This window comes from Protobothrops mucrosquamatus, unplaced genomic scaffold (genome assembly GCF_001527695.2).
Source record: "Protobothrops mucrosquamatus isolate PMUCROS unplaced genomic scaffold, P.Mucros_1.0 scaffold203, whole genome shotgun sequence".
Classification (NCBI taxonomy): domain Eukaryota; kingdom Metazoa; phylum Chordata; class Lepidosauria; order Squamata; family Viperidae; genus Protobothrops; species Protobothrops mucrosquamatus.
Genome location: NW_015386558.1, coordinates 437597 through 460380, shown reverse-complemented (window position 1 = coordinate 460380; position 22784 = coordinate 437597). Strand labels below are relative to the sequence as shown.

Genomic DNA, 22784 nt, shown 5'->3' with positions numbered 1-22784 from the left:
CAAGAGATCTTATGCTCTTTCAGAAATGAACCAACTGTGTCAAATACATCACGTGCAGTAGTTGTCGTTTCAAGAGGTTTGCAAAAAAGAAACTCATCTTTAAAGTCGCCATCATTAATATACCTCACGTAAACCAGTAACTGTGAACAGTTTGCAACGTCTGTAGATTCATCAAGCTGGATACTAAATATTGGAAGTGCAGCAGATTTAATTTCTTGGATTACCTGATCAAGAATATCAGCAGACATGTCATCTGTTCTTCTGCGGACAGTGTCGTTAGATAAGGAAATTGCACTCAATTTCGTAACAAATTCGTCTCCGATCATAACTCGAACAATGTCTTTGACCGCTGGCAACAGTAAATCCTCAGCAATGGTGTGAGGTTTCATAGCTCTGGCGATTCTGAGTGCCACCAAATATGAAGCTTCAACGGCTGCTACGTTTTGTTTGTGGTACTTGCCACCAGTGTCAAGTCTGGCTTTCTTGAGTCCATCAGCTTTGCTTCTAAAATAGTTGGTATCCTTGCCGGCAAAGCTTGGATGCTTGCTATCAAAATGGCATTTTAGTATGTTTGGCTTCATAGATTCAGCTGACAGAACTTCACAACAAATAACACATTGCGGTTTCTCAATTCCTGCTGTAATTATTGAGGTAAAACCATACTGTAAAAAATCCTCACTATATTTTCTTTTCTTAATGTTCTTCTCTACACGATCCATTGTCATGGGATGATTTGCTAATGAAAATAATATATAACAATAGCTTTAATAATACAAAAGATGATACATGGCATAGTTCAGTCAATACAGTTCATTAAAGTTTCCTATGATTTACCATTCTCTGTGTTTTTTTTTTTTACATACCTGTTACTATCACAAGGGGGCAGTATTCAAATCAACCACAGCTGAATATAAAAAGACCGATCACCATCCAGATTAAGTTCCCATGGTACAAATTTTTTTTTTGCAGTAGTTAATGATTTTACAGTACATGATTTTACATTTACCCAGTAATTATAATTCATGAAGTGTCATTTTACCTCCAATACTGCTGCTTTCAACACAGTAGCTGCTTTTAACAGAGTAGCTGCTTTCAACACAGTAGCTGCTCTCTACACATGTGTGACTGGTCCGCATAAGTACATTATGGCGCCAAACCGTCACATACACCTGTATTTGTACGGGGTGTATGTGATGGGGTTGGCGCGATGTCATCACGCCGGGTACTCGTATGTGGGTGTATCTGCATGTGGGCAGACCCGCCTGGAGACGGATAGAGGAGCGGTGTCTCGGTTCCTAAGACTATCGGAAATATGTGTTTTCTGATGGTCTTAGGTGACTCCTGTGAAAGGGTCGTTCGACCCCCAAAGGGGTTGCGACCCACAGGTTGAGAACCGCTGATTATTTTAGGGTATTGTTTTCTGCTTGATTGGTGTTAATCAGACAATCTCTTTTAATTTTCAGTTTGGAAATTGTTTGTAGATGTGGAGATTGGGGGACAAAGATTTCATAAACAGGAGTCCCCATGTGGAATCAAACACAGATCCCAAAATAAATAAATCAAGGTTTACAGCAGTGTTTATTTAAAAAAAACATGTGCTAGTGAGACTCTCTCCAAAGAATATTGAGAGAAGTCCCATCCACTCATATTTATACATCACAGAAAGACTGGAGAAACTAATGCATAAACAACACATTAATAGGTACTTTATGTTACTAAAATAATGGACCTTTGGCCACTTTCTGCACTGTTTTCCTTCAGAAACTAAAAAGAGGGAAAATAAAGCAATAAAACAAGGAGGGAAATATCTCCCATAAATAAAGAGGAGGGGGCAATTTGGGAATGCCAGACACCAAAAGAAAAATATTTCCCATTGCAATGGGATTATTCTAATTTATCAAACTGTAGCCTTATATCTCTATACATCATCATTTAATCAATTCTACTCATCTAAGAACTGATTTTCCCACACTCAATATTGTGTTCACAGATCTGCGCATTTAAATTAATTTGGCTTTTTGATTTGTGACTGGCATGCTATTATGGCAGTTATTTTGTAATTGGACATGTCCCTCCACCATAAACATAAAGTAAAAGTTATCTATTACTAAATTGAGGGTTGAAATTTACAAATATATACCATGTTTCCCCAAAAACAAGACCGGGTCTTATATTAATTTTTGCTCCAAAGACACATTATGACTTATTTTCCGATTAGGTCTTATTTTTGGGGAAATACGGTACTAAATGCATCTATGTGGCTGACGATCTTAACTGGGGCTTATTTTGGGGTTAGGGTTTATATTAAGAGTATCCAGAAAAACCATGCTAGGGCTTATTTTCCGGTTGGGTCTTATTTTCTGGGAAACACGGTATATATGTGTGTGAACATAATGTATTTCTTAAGAAACTGAATTTATCTGAAGGGTTTCTAATTCTTGGTTCACAAAATAGAAGTGTTTCCAAGGCACTGAAATGTCTTGGAGGAAATTCACTAGAAAGAACACCCTGAACTGTGGAGGATACAAAGCAAACTTCATAAAGATCAAGGATAATCTATGCGCAGGCAGAGGTTTTTCAAAGAGAGAATTATGCTTGGTTAAGCATCTGTTAAGCACCTCTTAAGAGCTATAAGAACGGTCAATGACAAAAGTCTTTGAGGTTTGTATCTTGCCCTGCCATTAAGCCACTAGGTAGAAAACCTTTTATTGGTATAATGGAGATCTATGTACAATGAAACTAGGAGAAGTGTTAAATAGGCTAAGAAGGGATTGGTTCATTCTATTATGTAGCTGGGGTTCAGAAGAGCTGTAGTTATAATACCATCAAGTTATTTATGCATGTGTTACGTACTGAAGATATGGTTTTAAAAAGGAACAAATGTCTATAAAGAACCTGAACATTCTAAACTCTACATACTACTAAATCTCTCGTGTCTGTTTCATTATTTGTAACCTTCAACTGGGCAAAAAGACGCATCATAGGGCAACAATTTTTAAATCAGCGTTTTCGTTGCTATGTATATATATATATTTTTAAAAACTAGCATAGTATCCTTTCTTCAGTGTGACTGTCCCACATCAAAACTATAGATCACATTGTGACCAGTTGTGAGCTGAGGTCATATACCAGTCCAGTATCTGATTTTTTTTTAAATATAAACAATGAAATTTGGCAAGGTTATAGTCACTTTAGGGCTGCCAAGCCCATCTGCGATCATGAGATTGTCACTGTCAATTCTCCCTGCCAGCTTCCCTTAAGACAAGTCAATTGGGAATCTGGCAGGAAGTTGGTCGCACTCTCACTGCAATGTAGACCACCCACGGGTATTTCCTTTCTCTGTTTAGATAAAGAAGTATCTTTGAAACAATGATCCAATGGGTCGCGGTTATCTTGACTATATGAACGGTAAATATTATGATGAGAAAAAGCACTTGGGAATGGGAAGAAGCATGGCTGCTCATGCCTTTCTCACTTTCAGATATTGCCTGCAAAGTTTCCAATTTATCTTAACTGCACTGCTAAAGTTTTGAGACCTTGGATGCTAATCTCCTTGAAAACACAGAGAGAAAGAACTCTTGCACAGGAACAGAGCACAGACATACCACACTCAAGTATGCATCTCTGCTTCCAAACGAATGACCTTTAGCAGAGTTCAAAAATTTCTGCAATTCCCACCATCACAATAGCTCAGAAATCACCAGGGTTTGTCAAAGAGCACTAACTTGGGAGGGCTGAATTATATATGAGGCTATATGGGTCAGTTGGAAGTCAGTCAGGAAACCTGTTATCTAAAAATATCCAAAAGTCATATTGAGTGGACCTATATACGGCCCCAGAAACAGAAGTTTCTTTTTCTTTTATGCCAACAGAAGGGAAAGAATGGGGGGAGGAGGGAATATGCAACCATCTGATCTGTAAATAACTCAGGAGTACAGTATATAAAAGTGGTGCAGATGAGCTGCCCTTTACATAAAATATGAAGAAAGAAACATCACAATAAATGTTCTTCAAAGAGGTGGAGTAGAATTTTGGTTTGTTTTCATCTAGTGGGACCCAGGAAACATGCCTTTTCCATAACAGACCTGCTGTGGAACACCCTTCCCCTTGAGATCCAAGCAAGCTTTCACCTCTAACTTTCTGGAAAGCTGCTTGAAAGATTGCTTTTCTCTCAAGCATGGGAATAAGAGTCACTTTGGGCAGCCAGATGGGTGGCATATAAAAATAACTAAATTCATACATACATCTGCAGCTCTGGGACTCCATAGTTCAGGCGTTCCAAATCCGTGGCCCATGGGCTGCATGTGGCCCTGGACAGCTAGTAATGCGGCCCCACAAGATTGTAAACCTTAAACATTATATAGTATAGTTATATACATTGACTATGTTATATATTTTATATGCATCCCAAGAAAATTCCTCTTCACTCAACGTGGCCCAGGCCAGGTGAAAGGTCGGGCACCCACAGCATAAATGAATGTGGATGTACATGGATTGAGTGCTGGGTTATTCTTGATATTTTATTGTTTGTGATTTTATACTGTAGACAGCTACCCCGGGTTGTGAATACTGTACTGCAAGATGGACAGCCATATAAATATTTTAAATTAAATAAACAGTCATAAATAGTGTACTTTGATCCATAATCCAACCTTCTCAGTCAAAAATTCTCAGACAGAAGAATGGAGTTATTAGAATAGAGGAAGAAATCAATCTTCCCTATCAATACATTTATGTCTAATGTACATACTGACTGGGCTCATACAATGTGCTTAAATAGTTACATTTTTCTGGGTTCCCATATTACAATGAATCATAAACTAATCAAACAGGCCTTGGTTTATATGTCCTATTAAAACAATACTCTCCCCACCCTGCAATAAAATGAAGTTTTGCTTGGTATTCACATGCAACCACTGTCTTTAACTGATGTATGGGTTGCACAAAAAATAACCATGCATAATCTGGGGAGGAAGGAGAAGTTCTACTGTGGAGAACAGATTTCAAATATTTCTTCAAATAAAACTTTTAGAGCAAGGAAAAATAAAACGTTCTAGTCTGCCATTCTATGCTTTACTAGTTTCCTATTTAAAAAGATTTAATATGTTACAAAGATGGCTTCTCTGAAATGAGGAAAGTTTGAACTGGCACCATGCATTTTTACCATACCAAGGCGCTACCATCTCCTTCTGATGAGGTAAACTTGTATATTCATACAAGACAGAGAGAAAAACAGTAGAAGGGGCACCCATTTTTGCAGACTTCTTCCAAAGATAGAGAAATCTAAGGGATCTACTAACAACCAGCAGAAATCTCCTTTAAGGGGCATTTCGAATTGGGAAAAGTGCAAGAAGAGAAAGCATTCGAACCACTCCCATTTTAATTTGTATTAAAAAAAAATTAAGCAAGTTTAAGTTATTATTTTTTAAAAAATAATAACAATTGGCAGAAACGGTAAGAGAGATGTCCCAACGGTTGCAGAGATGATGATGCAAAGCAGAGCACACACCATATTCTTATTATAGGAAAGATGAATTATCCCCTTTTTTAAAATATCTCCTGCAAATCCAGGCCCCTCTATCAACTCAGCCCCCTCCCCTCAAACCCCCAGCCTGGTTTCACCTCAGACTGCATAGTTATTTTGGACCTGAAATCCTCTATGGTGGCAGTGTTTCTCAACCTTGACCATTTTAAGGCATGTGGACTTCAACTCCCAGAATTCCACAGCCAGCAATGCTGGCTGTGGAATTCTGGGAGTTGAAGTCCACATGCCTTAAAATGGTCAAGGTTGAGAAACACTGCTCTATGGGGAGTGAGAATTGACTCCTACGATGGGAATCGGAAGGAGCTTCCCTTCTCTTCTCTCTCCCTACCCCCGCAGGCGATCTGATGCCTGGCGGGCGGGAAGAGGAGGCTTCCCATTAAACACCCGGGGGTTACTCCCGGGTAAAAAGGAAAGCGCGGCGCAACGGTTCGCCCGCGTGCCGTTTAACCTTGGAGTGAGGAAAGCGTGGAGAATAATCACCACGATCGTTATCGCCGCGCGCGGGAGAGGCTTCGCCGCCCTTCTGCAGAGCCCGACGCGTGCCCCCACAAAGCCCTCCCCGGGAAAGCGGGCGGGCTCTCTCCGTATGAGCCGGAGCTCCGAGCTCCCGGGAAGGGAAATGAGAAACTCCGCCGGCCCGGCCCGACCTGAGGCGACTCTCGGCGCACGCGAGCGGGAGAGGCGCGGCCAGACTCACCTCAAAAGAGCAGGCCGCAAGCGTCGCCTCACGCGCCGCCGGAACACGGGAGACCGGCGGGGAGCGCGCGACGACCTGGTGGACGTGAGGGACGGCTGGCCCCGCCCCGCCCCGCCCCTCTGGGAAAGGAGAGACCGTGCGCGCCAATACGCACGCGCGCTGCCTTCCCTCTCTTTCGGGAGGTCTCCCTGACCTGGGTCAGACGCGGGGTGGTTTGTGGTGGCCTTGATGCGGGTTCAGCCCTGGTCCTGGGGAAGGAGCCCAGGTCTCCTGTGATGCAGAGCGTGGCCCCTGACTTAGGGCATCCAAAAGAGGATGGGGTAGCCGTGCAACCCCAAGAGGATCTGAATACCGTTGGCTGTCTGCAGCAGTTTCAGTCAAAGACTTGGGCCAGGGATGCATTTGAACGTTGGCATTGGAGAAGATTCCGAAAACACCGTGGAGAGACAAAAAGAAAAAAAACTATGGATCATCCAACAAATCAACCTAGTGTTCTCATCGAGGCCCAAATGCCCAAGCTTAAATTATATCCTTCTTCAGACACATTGTGCAAAGGTGTAGAGAAGGCTTACAGAATAACAGAGTTGGAAGGGACCTTGGAGGTCTTCTAGTCCAACCCACTGCTGCAGCAGGAGACCCAGTACCATTTTAGAAAATGGCTGCCCAATCTCTTCTTAAAAGCTCTAATGCTGGGAAAAGTGGAAGGAAAGACAAAGAGGATGACCAGCAGGGAGGTGGGGGGGGGGCTCAGCTATAGAGGTGAGGGGTGCAGAAGAACTAAAAAAACAGGTTAGGGACAGATTGTTGGGGGGGGGAAATCTATATGATCACTAAGAATTGAAAATGGGTTGATGATTAATTAATGTTAATTAAAGTTGGCTATCGGTATAACGTTAGGTATGTTGAATTGCTCCAAATATATAAAAGGCAAGATAAAAAGATAATGCTAATGGAGAACAAGTTGAAATCAAATCCAGCCACAATGGAAAAGCTGTTGTAAGTAAGCTAGATTCAAGGTATCTACATTAGATGATTGCACTTTTTATAATTAAAAGAGCAGGTAGAGCATCTGGAAAGTGGTAGTTGTGGCAAAGGCAGATGTTTACAGTCATGACCCTTCAGCTACAATCCTTCCTGAATTAGTTTTGATTTGGCAGTTTTAGCTTGGTTACACACAACCTTAATTATTGCAATGTGTTCTACGCGAGGCTACCCTTGGGAGGCATCTAGAAGTTGTAATTGGTGTAAAATACGGCAACCAGGCTATCTTCTTTTTTGACATAAATACTGGCTTAATAGATGAGAATGTGATTCACACAGCAGTACCTACTGCTACAAAGCCTTCAACAGACCTTCCCCTAATAATTGTCTTTAATAACCTGATAAAATACGGGGTAGTTGATAACTAGTATTTGATGGATTCATAGTTGGATGAATGACCATACCATACAAGTGCTGGTTAATGGCTCCGCTTTTGCTTAGAGAAAAGTGTTGAGTGGATGATTATCAGGTTTGCAGATGACACAAAGCTAGGAAGGGTAGCTTTAGAGCTTTAACAAACCCACACAGCCTTCTGCTGGGTGCTGAAATGAATACAATAGAATCTGCACCTGGGAAGGAAAAATTAAAGGGCCCCAAGATTCCTGTGCTGAAAGATTTCTACTGATTGCTAGTCGCTTTCAAGATAATATTAATCTTTAAAACCCTAAATGCTTCGGGTGTGACTATCTGAGGAAAAGCCTCTCTCGTTATCAAATTATCTTGCTAAGTAGAAGTTTACATATCTGGGAATTGGGCCAAGGCCTTCTGTGTCACTTTCGCCTTATAGAATGCTTTTAAACATTTTGTTAGAGGCATTGAGAGCTGTTTGTTCAATAGAAAAGTGGAGTTTTAATTCAATATGTTAAATTGTTCAATGAAGATTGTTAGTCAGACTAAGAGTAGCACAGTGTGTAAACCTAATTCATAGAGTAATGAAAATTCTCTCCTGCCCATAAACTCTATATTAAAAACAGGTCTTTGAAAATTACACACACAAAAAGACACATCATGTCACCTAAATTTCAAAGGAGGGGAGGTTGCAGGCCTATAACTCTCCCACTTTTTTTTTTCATTTAGCATATTTTTCCTTATCCCATTTCACCTATAGACTGAAATGGAACCCAACCCTACCAGTTCAAGATGATATCAGCTTTGTTTCTCTCCTCATGCTTTTATGCAGCCTTGTTGTGTATTCAAAACCAGTTAATTTTTTTTTTGTTAAGTGAATGGCTGCTCACAGAGGTTGAGGCCACTATGTTCCCAAGAGATACCAGCATGTCATCAGGCACTTGCTGGGATTTCTACTTTACTTCTTCATTGCTAAAAATGTTTCTGAATCTCCCCTAGCATAGCATAGATATACATTATTTGAAAATCACCTTGGCAATTGGGCATAGTCCATTTTTTTTGTGGTAGTGGTGGGGAAATGTCCACACATGCCAGGATTCTACATGGGAGAAGACAGAATCTTTCAGAATATTGGGAAATATATGGGCCTCATCCACATTATTTGATGGCTGCATTCCCATGACAGATCAAGCCACAGTCAACAGTCAACTCCATTAGCATATTTGTACTTGGTTCCATTTGGTCTTTGCTTTAGATTAGAATAATACATGTTAATAAATGTAGTTTGAAAAGCTCTGTGGACTTATTCCCCCTTTATTATATAAAAATAATAATTAGTTTGAGTAATATAAGTTTCACAAGATGAACTGGTCAAAGTCAGTATCCAATGAATGAGTGGGTCAGCGCTTATTGTGACACAAGGCAGCCAGTGGGTCTAGGCAACAAAAAGTCAGTCAGACCTGGGAGGACCTGGAGAAATGATCAGGGGGAGGAAGGAAGCTAAGGGTTATGGAGCAGGAGGAAGGAATCCAAGTGGTTTCAGACCAAGAGACAAATGCTGCAGTGAAGAGTAGGGAGCTGAATGAAACAGTTCAGGAGCAGATCACAGAGCTGGAGATGAGCAATCAGGAGAGTAATCTAGAGCAAGAAGAAGGAATATCAGAAGATAGCACAGAGCTGAATGGAGACATCCTAGAGGAGAATGGAAGGGATTGTGAGTTTATGGCTGGAGCTCGGCCAAAGATCAAAGAACAAGTTCAAGGAGGACAGGAAGTATTTACAGAACAATCTGATGAAGTCCTAACAAGGAATGAAGAATCAGTTGGGGCAGGCCAAGATTTCTTCAGAGGCTTTTCAGTAGGACCTCACAAGAAGATCCTGAGGCAGGCTGGGAGATCCTGGGAAGAAGTCACAGAGAGAGTGGGAACAGGACAGAGCCAGATGGCAGAAGAAGACAGCCAAGGCCAAGAGGCAGGCCTAAAGCTAGTCAGAGACCTGTTGGCAGTTGTCACCAGGTCTGACCTTCCACTTGAGGAAAAGTTGGAGTTGGAATTCGTGACCCTTCAGTTTATGATGGGAGGCAACGTGCATTTGCTTGGGGAATTGCAAAACCAGGCGGTGGTGGAGAACTTCCGACAGGAAGTGTTTGCAAAATTCCCTATACCAGCTTTCCATGTGACCAGCTCAGTGATCTGTTGTGATCAAGCTGCCAGCCAGTGGCCTGACAGGTCTCAGCTCTTGAATGAAAATGGCTGTTCCAGACAACAAGAAAGAATCTACTCCCAGCTCATCTTCTTCCTGTGCAGAGCCCCTTTCCTTAAATCTTGGGACCAACTGGATCGACTGGCTGAAATGCTACACAAGCTGAAGAATTGCATCTATTACAACCCAGTGGCCTTGGTTGGAGTCATTGTGCAGGTGGATCCAGACCCAGGATTGGATGCAGAACAGGAGGCCCGGGCACGGCGCTGGCTGAGATGCTTGCTAGATGGGTTCTTTTGCTGTGATTTGTTGTTAGACCACGATGGGACAGAACCAGAAGTTCAAGTCCAGGTAGCAGTCTATCAGTCAGGCCAACCCGAAAGAGCTTTAGAAGTCAAGAGAGCAGCTTGTCAGGCAATTCGAGCAGCCCTGAAGTTCTGAATGGGCACAACGAATGACCACTCTGATCACATGAGGTAAGTTCAAAGACCTAGAACAGGGGTAGGCAACCTCGGCTCTTTTATGACTCATGGACTTCAACTCCCAGAATTCCTGAGCCAGCATAGCTGGCTCAGGACTTCTGGGAGTTGAAGTCCATGAGTCATAAAAGAGCCGAGGTTGCCTACCCCTAACCTAGAACAACAGTGTACCATTATCCTGAGCTAAACTTTGTTTTAACAATGGTTTGTTGAGTAAGCCTCAGCACAGTAATTGGCCGTATACAACATGCCAAGGCAATGTCAAGCAACCTCCATTTGCTTCTAGCACTGATATTACCTTGTTGGGTAATGGAACATCTGCACAAAAACAACCAAGCTCAGAGAGCATCAAGGACCCCACAATATCAAGCAAATTCCGGACTTATTAAAAGAAGGAATTAATATGTCAGTTAGGGAGTTAAAGCACCAGGCTAGGAATTCTAGTCTCGCATTAGACATGAATGCTAGGTGGGTGACCTTGGGCCAGACCGTCTTTCCCAGCCCAACTTGCTTCACAGAGTTGTTGTGAAGAAAATAGGAGGAGGAAGGTGCGTTGGATATTTTCACCGCCTTGAGTTATTTGTAGAAATAAAGGCAAGATACAAATAAATAAAATCCTGCTGATACTAACACCAGTGAAGGAGATAGAACGTGTGTAGAGCAAGTGCTCAATTTTAAATAAGAGCCAAACAGGTATCTAGATGAGAAAGAAATAATTTTGTGCAGTAGGAGAAATAAACCATCCATGCACTTGGGCCATGCCTGTTTTGAAAGATTCAAGGCAGTAGTTGAAGGTGGCTAACTCAGACATCATACTCTGTCAGAGCCAGTTAAATAAAATATTTATTAGATTTATGTTCAGAAGCTCAAGATAGTATATGTAAGATTTGTTTCTCTATTCCTTCCTCCCCCCAAACCCCCAGTTTTGTGAGACAGTTGAATTGAGAGAGAGTGGCCTAAAATCAAGTGAGTGTTCATGGCTGAAGGTGGATTAGAATCTGGATCTTCAAAGTCCTTAACCAACACTTTACTCACTATAGTACATTGGCTCTCCTTGCAAATCATAGCATGAGCATTTGTGGGCAGAGAATGGTAGCATGCAAATGCCTGATCTGTGTTCAGAAGTAATGGTATTAGTGGATATCCATACAGTAGTATCTGCAAGTGCTCAGTCATTGGAGGTTTTCAAAAACAGATCGGACAATCATTTGACTGGGAGGGTATAAGGTTTGCAATAGTGGTGAATATGTGTAGCTCAGGTGTAGGATGAGGGTGTTCGTTCTCCGAGCTTGTGGATTGCCTTGCACTCCACAGGCAATTCCATCAACAGACACATTGACTTACAACCAGCCTACAAACCCCTCAGAATCCAAATCAACCGCACAGCCAACCAGAGACAGCACCGGCCCTCAACCAACCCACGCAAGCCTCCTCTCCCCCCCAACAGTTTACCTCCCAATAACTCTGACCTGAGGTAACAGACCCATCACAAGACCCATCGCCAGCCTCTCACTGATGACTCGCACCTGACCCACTGATGATTGACACCTTCCAACTACATTGACCTGAAGTAACCTCCCCATCACAAGACCTATCACAACTCACTCTCTGATGACCCATCACAAGACCCTCACTTGACAAACCTACACCTGGAGCCCTTATAAGCAGAAAAGCACTGACACAGACATCCCCTAAACGGCGCTGAAGAGGTTACCTAGCTTGGTAATGAAACTTTTGGAAAACAACCCACAAGCTCGGAAGACGAACTTCCACTCTCAGGATATAAGGTCTCCTGTCTTGAGCAGAGGGTTGGACTACAACGGGGGTAGGCAACCTTGGCTCTTTTATGACTCATGGACTTCAACTCCCAGAATTCCTGAGTCAGCATAGCTGACTCAGGAATTCTGGGAGTTGAAGTCCATGAGTCATAAAAGAGCCGAGGTTGCCTACCCCTGGACTAGAAGACCCTGAGGTCCCTTCCAGCCCAATGATTCTATGTTCTTGTATGACAATGAGCACGTTCATCATCATCATCCTAGCATTTTCCCCACAGGTGCAGGGTCCGCTTTTCGGATCAACAAGCACCATCATGTATGATAAAATGCAGCATCTGGGCCTAACTGGGCATTTTTCATGTCCGCATGAAAATGAGCATGTTGCCATTGCCATTTGCTGTGGGCACTGCCGATACAGAGAATTCGCAAATTATACTAAGCTATAAATCATGATTTATGTACCACAGTGGATGACTCCACAGAACATTTACGTCAGAACTAAATCAATCATAATTGTAGCTTAGCCTGCCAGAACAGCCTTCTTGATATGGTCAATTGACTAGTCAATAAAAGTATTAAACTATAAGTTGTACTCCAGTTTACACCTTTGAAAGACCGTAAAACATAATTTTTGAGGTCTTCTAGGCAGGAGCTCCACTAGACTCTGAGGATTTCAGTGTCTAGAAGGAAATAAAGCAGATTATTTCAATTCCTTTCATTCAGGTTTTAGGTGTAGGCCTCCGGTGCGGGAAGACATTATTCAATTTTGTGGGGTCCTGGATGTTCTCTGAACTTGGTTATTTTCTTGCATATGTTTCATTACTCAACTAGGTAACTTCATGTGCACATGATGTCACCTAGCTAGGTGATGAAACATCTGCAAAAAAGCAGCCAAGCTCAGAGAGCACCAAGGACCCCTCATTTCAACCCTGAGTTACAAATATTCTCTTCTATTGATATTCGGTTTTGTTGGTGACTTCTGTGAGGATTTGGATGGAGGTAGTACAGTCATCTCATCCTTTTAGGTCTCCTGGCAGCTTTTGATATCATTGTTCATGGTATCATCCTGTGAAGGTTGGGAATTGGAGGCACTGGTTTGCTCTGATTTCACTCCTCTCTGATGACAATTGAAATGGGTGGAGTGGTCAGTCGGGGGGGGGCACTTCCTTGTATGGCACTTGGTTTGGGACTGTTCCCCTTCCTTTTAGCATTTGCATTAAGCCATTGGGGAGAGCTCATCCATCTGTCTGGGGGTGTGGTTTCATCAGTGTGAAAATGATTAATTGTACATCACTACCCTGGATCACACAGGGTCACATCGTCATAAATATGAACTGATTGTCAAGTGTCTGAGTTTTGAACACATGATCATGGGGGGATGCTGCAACAGTCCTAAGGGTGAAAAACAGTCATAAATCACTTTTTTCAATGCCATTGTAACTTTGAACAGTCACTGAATGAACTGTTGCAAGTCAAAGACTACCTGTACTTTTCCAGTCTGTTCAGAGGGGATATATTTGGGAAACTTGGATAACTCATCTCATCCTATAGCCCAGAGAAGAAACTGCCCAGTTTCCTAAGTAGTGCTGATAGTTGCCATTACATCCTTGGAAACCTGATGACCCAGATACTGAAGAACTGCTGATGTGAACCGTGGTGGCGCAGTGGTTAGAATGCAGTCCTGCAGGCTAATTTTGCTGACTGCCGGCTGCCAGCAGTTCGGCAGTTTGGCAGTTCAATTCTCACCAGTTCGAGGTTGACTCAGTCTTCCATCCTTCCGAGGTTGGTAAAATGAGGATCCAGATTATTGGGGGCCAATGCTGACTCTGTAAACCACTTAGAGAGGGCTGTAAAGCACTGTGAAGCGATATATAAGTGCTATTGCTATTACGTTTTAGCCTTTTCTCATCTGAGGAATTAGCTCTGGTAAGAGTATCCAAATCAGGGCTTTATCAGGGATTATATCCTACCCTGAAAGCATAACTGACTCCTTCTCCTTTCTAGTTCCCATATCTAGAAAAAGCCAGCTTTTTCTCCTTGGCTTTTTCAAATAACAAATGTGGGGTTGAGTGGGTCCTGGATACTGCCTTTATTGCCCTTGATGGTTATAATTGTTAAAATTGACCTCTTATAGGTGTTCCTCACTTAATGGCCCTAATTGAGTCCGGAATTTCCACTGCTAAGCAAAGCAGTCATTAGACAAAACATCATGTGGCCACACTGCTTAACTCTAGCACTTCCGGTAGTCCCGATTGCCGTCGTTAAGCTGGGACTAAATGTCATTCAGCAAGGACCTTACGCTTCTCCTACTCTGCCACGTTCGCCTCCACTGCAGCATCTCTTTGGAAACTGCTGTCTAGTCCTTCTTCACTCCTGATTCATTACCCAACTGCAGACCAAAATCTCTTGATCAGGGCCTTGATTCAGTTACATTTTTAACAAGCACCTAGTTACATACACTTCCTTGTGCTTTTGTTTTCTTCCTTTCAATCATGTCTGATTCTTGAAGACTACATAGACAAGTCCCTGCATTTTTCTTGGCAAGATTCTTCAGAAGTGGTTTGGCATTACCTCCTTTCTAGGGCTGAGGGAAAGTGACCGGCCCAGGGTTATCCAATGGCTTTGTGCCTAAGGTAGGACTAGAACTCATGGTCTCTTGGTTTCTGGCCTGAAGCCTTAACCCAGACATATCAAACACAAGGCCCGGGGGCTGGATGTGGCCCGCGAAGTGGTTTCATGTGGCCCGCGAAGCCATCCTGGAAACAGTGAGGGAATGGCTCCCGCTGCCTTGGCCCTGGCCCAGGCCGGCCGGGAGCCAATGTACAATTTTGTGGTGGCCATCTATGCTGAAACGCATTCAGTCTTAGCTCCACAAGGCCGTCTAGAAACAGCAAGGAACCAGCCCCTGCCGTGTCGGCCCCACCCCCTGGATGCATGCTGGGGAAGTGTCACCCTTTGTGAGGAATGAAGAAATGGACCATGCCTTGGCGCTTGCCATGGTCCCACCCCCTTCTGCCAGAGACCCTCAGATCTGTCCCACTCCTGCCCAGGCCCCCACAGGCACACTTGACGCGAACGATGTAGAGCCGACCATGCCCACCTAGTAGACCACACCCACTCCATCCACGCCCACCCAGTAGGCCGCACCCACCCTGGCCACACACCCCCAGCCCCCCCCCCCGAGGGCAACTGCAATGCTGATGCGGCCCTCAATGAAATTGAGTTTGACACTCCTGCCTTAACCACTACACTAGATTGGTTCTTTAGTGTGTTTCTTGGTGATCTATTATATAACAAGGTAATTTATTATAAATATTTCATAGTATTTCTAGATACCAAGGGGCAGTCAGGAACGACGTTACTAGAAGTCTGGAACCTTCAGTTTGTACAGTTGCCTTACTGAATATTTTTTCTTCCCTAAACATTCAATTCTATCAGCATCCAAAACTACTTTAAAGGTTCATGTTTTTCTGTCACTTTTCTTTACAGATCTCCAGTAATGTGCAAGATCTCACCATCCCTGGAACATCATTTAAAATTCAGATTATTCCCTCCAAATTTTCTCTGTGTGTTCTTTAATTTTGGAACTGTTTACATCAATATGAAAATGTCTCAACAGGTGGCAGCATTAGGCTGTTCTTGTCTGGGTCAGACCTGTTTAAAGGTTAAAGGAAAGACGCAGGGATTCCAAGGCTGGAGGCTGGTTTGGGAAGTGTCCGTCCATCCATCCATCCATCCATCCATCCATCCATCCATCCACCCACCCATCCATAAAACGGTAGTAAACAATTTCTGTATTGTTGCCAAAAAAACTTCATGGAAGCTCACTTGGTATCAAGTTTGATTCGAAAAAGCTTTTACTTTTAGTATGAAAAAGCCTAGCTCTTGATACTCCAGGAAGAAAGGAGAGAAGAAATTTAAGGTCAGAGCAGTAGATGCTTTGATAAAGTCAGTCAAGATATACAAAATTCAAAACTGAGATAAGAAATACAGGTAGTCCTTGACTTACAATAGTTCATTTAGTGATCGTTCAAAGTTACAACGGCACTGAAAAATGTGACTTACGACCGTTTTTCACAGCTACGACTTTTGCAGCATCCCCAGGATCACGTGATCAAAAGACAGATGCCTGGCCACTGGTTCATATTTATGACCCTTGCTGTGTCCCAAGGTCAGGTGATCACCTTTTGCAAAATCAATGGGGAACCCAGATTCACATAACAGCTGGGTTACTAACTTGTCAACTGCAGCGATTCACTTAAGAACTGTGGCAAGAAAGATCGTAAGATGGGACAAAACTCACTTAACAAATGTCTCGCTTAACAACAGAAACCTTGGGCTCAATTGTGGTTGTAAATCGAGGACTACCTGTACCTATAGTTCTCAAGATTGACTGGTCACTTAACAGCCATTCAATGTTACAGCAGACTCCCCCCCCCAAGCTACTTATGACCCTATTTTGAAGTTATAGCTGCTGCAACACCCCGCCTCTCCCCCCCCCCATTCCACCCCACCTGGACCCTGTAAGCTTTGGGCCTACTCACATTTGCCAACCATCACACACTTACATTTTAAAGTTCTTTGGACTTCTTGTTGGGGAAAGAGATGAGGCTATGTGTCCCTAGGCCACATGGCTGCCTCCTGGAAGCGGCCAGGATTTTCAGCATGCCTGCAGGTTCCTTGCGGGTGCATTAAAATAGCGGCTGCTTTCATGGGACCACCACACAGCCCAGGGACATACTCCTTTTTTTGCCTCTACACTGTTTACACAGCGCTGCAGCAAAAGCAGCAAAAGGGAACGGTTCATTCCTTGACCGTAGTGCGGCAACCCAAAAGTGGGGCCTTTTTGGCCCACCCACATGGGTGGGCCAAAATGGCTACTTGTGTGAGGCTGCCACACGGCTCAGGGACAAACTCGCATTTTGCTGCCTTACCATGGCATGCACAGCGCAGCAGAAGGAAAGGTCTGCAGGGACCCGAGGGGTGGCAAGCAGCGAATGGGGTGTCTTGGGGAGGCAGCCTTGGCAAGCCTGCCATAGGCCTCCAAAGACCTTCCCCACTTCTGAGGCCCATGCATTTAACAGCTGCATCAGGGAAAGCAGAGGGTGTGGGCCATTAAGTGAGCCCATCTTGCTTAATGTCCGTTACCACTTCCAGCTGTCACTAATGGGTAGGCTCCATTACAGTCATAGCTCAAGGACCACCTCTACGACAAAGAAAACTTATCTGATTATTCCAAAGTTAAGGTGCAATTGATGGAGATCGGACCAGGTAAGATAGAAAGGAAAAAAAAAACCCCTATGTAACCATTTCCCACTCAAATTAGAACTATGGATCCCGGTTTTAATTTCCTGGAGAATGGCTCTCCTTGCATCTTTCCAGAAATTATTAGCACGTAGTCAAAATGTACTATATTGATTCTGTTTTGCTCAATATAGCCTAGGCCACAGAACAAGGAATTCAAACAGGTAAGGTGCTTTCTCTTACCCAACAGCATCACTAAGTAACCAGGTTTCAATATACTATACTCTAATGTGAGTAACTAGTATCCTGGTTAGTTCACTTAATGACTATGGTGGTTACTTTACAACCGCTGCTGCTTAACGACACCACAAAAAGTCGTAAAATCAGGTTGGTCATATTTTATTGTTATGACTTACAATCATAACGGACAGGCTCCAATACTATGTTCTACGTTCTGTAATATCTATTGCTGTAATTGATACGAAATGTAAATCCCACTTTGGAATTATTTTTCTAGGAAATTGTTAAAAATCAAATAAACATTCAAAGACAATACCATTCTAAAATTCATTTTTATTGTAAAACTAAGGTGCAGCCAGGAGAATATTGTTTACTATTGTTTACTATGCCTACAAGCATCTATATACTGCCTTTTGGTCCAGGAAGGGTTACCATGACAGCACTAAGGAATTAAAATATTATTTTAAAAAATACAATAAAAAAAACCAAAGGAAGGCTAAGCAAATCCAAATCTACCATAGCTAGGTTACAGTGAGAGCCAGGTTTGTATAGTGCAAGGATAGGCAACCTTGGCTCTTTTATATCTCTTGGACTCAGGAATTCTGGGAGTTGAAGTCCACGAGTCATAAAAGAGCCAAGGTTGCCTACCCCTGGTATAGTGGTTAAGGCATCAGGCTGGAAACCAGGAGACTGATTTTGTTCTGCTTTAAAGAAATTTTAGTTCAGTCACTCACTCTCAGGTCTAGGAAAGAGGCAATGGCAATCCACTTCTCAAAAAAAAAAAAAAAAAAAAAGTCAGGAAAACTACAGACATCCAGGCAGTTGCCAGGAATCAAGACTGACTTGAAAAGGCACACACAAAAACTGCGCTAAATGCTTGATGTCTAGCAATTCTACCTTCAGCCAAGTGCAGGCACCGAAAAGCTGCCTTGCATCTCCTCCAATTAGCATTAGCATCTTAGCCTTAGGTTGCACACTGAATGCACTGAAGGTGATAGCCAGGCACAGCTATGAACAGTAGTTCAAATATCCTGATACAAGTTTCCACTGAAAAGTATGTTGCACGTACATTATTATTGTAGACATTTTTGCAGAGAGATAGCAATAGCACGTAAACTTATATGCTATTTCACAGTGCTTTACAGCCCTCTCTAAGCGGTTTACAGAGTCAGCATATTGCCCCCCCAACAATCTGGGTCCTCATTTTACTGATCTCAGAAGGATGGAAGGCTGAGTCAACCTCGAGCCCATGAGAATCGAACTGCCAAACTGCTGGCAGCCGACAGTCAGCGGAAGTAGCCTGTAGGACTGCATTCTAGCCACTGCACCACTATGGCTCATGGAGATATTACATATTTGCAAATAAAATGTGTTGACCAAGATGTAAGTAGCAATTCATCAGTACCGCTTTTATATACAGTATATGGAGAAATATCTAGTGTGACAAAATTCTTCATAGACATCACAGCTTCTCAAGACTGGCCTTTTAAAAAATTGCCTAAAGACTTAGCAGTGTCAAGGTTCAGACTTCTATTTAGTTAAACATATTAGTCTATAACAATCCATATCCTGTTATTTACTCCAATCACTCCAACCAAAGTGAAGGAGGATTTGTGCTAAGTCTTGTTACAAACTAAATTTGAATGCCATTCCATTCTGTACCTTTTGAGAGTATGGTCTCTGAAGGAACAGCTGGTATAACCACATACACCTACTTGTTCCCACAAAAAAGTGACCCATCAATGGCTAGTCTTATGTAAAACAGACCTATGATGCAGAAAGTGAACAAATAAGTGCCTTAAGAATTTGTATGATTCTTTAGCTTTTCAATGTAAACTTAAAATCTGTAAAAACTAAAAGCCCATGATTATTTTGTTTAACACAAAAGTATTTCAGGTATGAATACATAAGGAATTTTTGTTTTTCCCTAAAAGGATCCATTTCTAGTCTGAAACCTGGCGGGCAGTTAAAAAGGGGTAAGCTTACACAGAAAATGAGGAGTTAATATACATATTATAAAATAAAGTGAAAGACTGTTAGAAAACCTGCAATGACCATTCATAAAAGCTAAGGGACGAGCAAACTCTCTCATTTCTTTTGTACTTCAGTTCTAATTTTCTCATGTGATTTCAAATCAATACAATTCAATGTTGCTGAGATGTTTTTCAAATTCTTTTCTGAATGTAAGTATTTGTGCAATAAACTATACCAAAGACAGACAAATCATGCAGAACTGCGAACTAGTGAAGGATTCTGGATCAAAAGCAAAGTTTGTTTTGCTACTTGCTTATCTAGTTGCCAGTGCAGGTATGTGGTCTGGCTAGTCATGTTCATAGCAACAATACTGGGTTCTAAACACCTTAGAGCATGGATGTCAAACTCGCCACGTCACGTGATGTGTCGCGAGGTATCGCAACTTTTTTTGCACTTCCGGAGTTGGGGTGGGCGCAGCCTCCGCATGATGCAACTGGCCCATGGGCCGGCAGTTTGACACCCTTGTCTTAGAGGATGGAGGCTGAGGATCTAGCAAGAACTCCAGAAAACTTTGAGAGACCAAAAGAAAAGCAAAGATCATAAACAGGAGAGCAAAGTTCCTTACCTTTCCTTGTATCCAGGCAGAAATAGTAGTTGCTGACAAGTCATTTAAAGCCTAAAACTTGTTTGACTTTGTGCTTAAAATCTGAACCTGCATTTTTTGATCATTATAATTGTCATACCTGAGATCTGTAATGACATTGTATCACAATAATATATGTAAAATTTTAAAATGCACTTAAAATAGAGTGCCCATAAATACAGTACTTCTATTCACTGGAACAACAAATAGGAAATTGGAAGTCTGACCAGGTTTATAATGATTTTTCAGTAGGTATTATATGTTTTATCCAAAATAATCCTTTACCAGAAAGCAAATTATAGGTTGTAACCGATCATTAAGTATTGGAGAACTATATTTTCAAAATATTTATGTTATTTCCTAAGTAAAAATGCAATCAGTATAGAAAAGTGGAACACAACTGTTAAGTTAGAGAAAAATACATTATGATCAGTTCAGCATAGCTGCAATGAACTGTAGATAATTCATAAGTTCAATTCCTGGTGTTTCCAGATAAAGGATGAAAAGAATCCTGGAGAAATCTGGTTTACCAATACAAAAAATATTGAATTAAGCACATGAAATATCTAGTTTGGTATAAGGTAATTTCCATTATTTCTGTAAAACAAACAAATACCACATTAGATTTATGGGTCAAGTCTTTGACACCTCTTAGCAACCACATGGAGTTTCCCCATGATAATCTGTTCTTAACCTGGCCTTTCAGCTCTACCAACAAAGTACTCATTGCCACTGAGTCTATTCACCTTGCTCCTGGTTGTCATCTTCCTTCCACCTTGTCCAGTGAGTTAACACTCAACATAAATGTGTTAGAAGGATAATTTGAGCCTGGTCATTTGTGCCTCTAGACAGAACTGGGTTGGTTTGATGATACATTTATTTCTTTTCTTGGCTGTCCATGGTATTCCCAGCAGTCTTCTACACCAACATTCAAGGATGTCCATCTTCTTCCTATCCATCTTCTTCAACTTTTGCTTTCATAGAATATCATAGGAAATATAATGATTAGCATGATTCTGGTCTTTGTAGGCATAGGCACATCATGGCATTTAAATCAATAATTCCTAAAGAGTTTGTATCTGTTCCTTATCTATAGCGTTAAAGAAACAAACTTAATCACAAATGAACTGTAATGCAAAATGAGGATCTTTTCTAAGGCAGCCATTATAGACATTGGCTAAGATCCAAAGTTGTAATTGTAGATACCTAAAAAAAGAATGATCAACCACCTTTCTATTCCAGAACATGATACTGAAATTTGCTTTTGAAAGTCAATTTGTTTTGAGGAATTCTTGATCCTCTCTTGAGCTTGGTTGTTCTCTTGCGGTTTTGGACTTGGCTTGATCTAGCATGGTCACAGTGTCCCAATTGAAACTATGGCTAAGTCTATCCATACGTTGCAAAATTAAGGATTTTTCATCATATCTTCTGACTGCTGGTTGATGTTCATGGATGCACTTTACTAGTGTTCTGTCCCCGTCTGACACACACAGCCAAACAGCTGTTAAATAACTTCTCCACACTCCACGCCACAGATAAGAAACTTGGCAGCAGCTCCGTATCTGCCTGCCAAGAACTTTTACTCAGAGAACACAGAAACAAAAAACAATACACAGTTTGAAATTCAATCCACAGCAAACTACTTCGCCAGAGATTTAGCTTTGTCCGTCACAGAGTCCAAATGGCCACCACCTCCCTTTTATAGCCTGTGGGGTGTGGTCCAGTGACTCAGCTTAATCTCTGGCACGTCTCCTTTTCTGCTGCGCATGCTTGTCGCGCCTACACTGGCGTGGATCCAGCCACAACGTATCTTCATCACTATCCGAAACACCTGGCTCCTGGCCAATATCAGAAACACCTGGCTCCTGGTCAATCTCTTCTCCGTCGGGAGACACCTGAGGCATTGCCAGAGAGGAGGGTCCTGGAGAGAGAGGGCTGGCCATCTCCTCCTCTCCTTCATGTTCGGAGCCTTCTTCCTCCGATAAGAGGGGCTCACAAGACGGAGCCACAACTAGTCTTCTGCCATAGTGCTATGGCAGACCTTACATTGTACAGTGTGGTTGACTGTTTTTATTCCTGGAGCTGTTGGATCTTTTGGTTTACTTAGGATGTATTTGTTTTCACATTCAATTTACCATGTAGCATGAAGGGATTTTTTTTTGGGGGGGGGGGGAGGAAATACAAATCAAAGGCATAGAATTAGTGGTATTTTTTTGTAGGGGTGTGTGTGAATCCTAATTGCATATAGATTATGCCTCAGACCAATATTAGAATACTGAAAAGTAGTCCAGATAATCCTAGAAATATTTTTACTGCACTTTCGGGTTTCCACAATCACATATGCAGGTTGAAGGGATCGAATGACTTGTGCAGGTATTTATTATAAAATTATGGTTCCTAAGCAATCCCACCCTTAAATGATCAATGATAAGGGATATTTTAAACAAACATGTAAATTGTTTAAATACATAAAGAGTAAAAATAAATAATGAATAAATGTTGGTATTATAATTCATCAACATTAGGAAGGCTGCAGATTTCCCTTTCCTGCCCTATGGTTTCATCTGTAGCAACATTAGCTTTCAAGGTGAGTGGA

At 42.1% G+C, this 22784-nt stretch overlaps 1 protein-coding gene across 1 annotated transcript in view; it reads right to left on the bottom strand.

Annotated features, from left to right (window-relative positions):
• Positions 1 to 1214, bottom strand: part of LOC107285697 (SCAN domain-containing protein 3-like) — a 3831-nt gene extending 2617 nt beyond the window's left edge. The window contains exons 1-2 of the mRNA XM_029283729.1: positions 1040 to 1214; positions 5 to 736 (exon numbers count right to left, since the gene is read on the bottom strand). Coding sequence (XP_029139562.1) covers positions 5 to 736; positions 1040 to 1214 — 907 coding nt within the window. The remainder of the gene's footprint in view (positions 1 to 4; positions 737 to 1039) is intronic.
• Positions 1215 to 22784: the final 21570 nt, after the last annotated feature.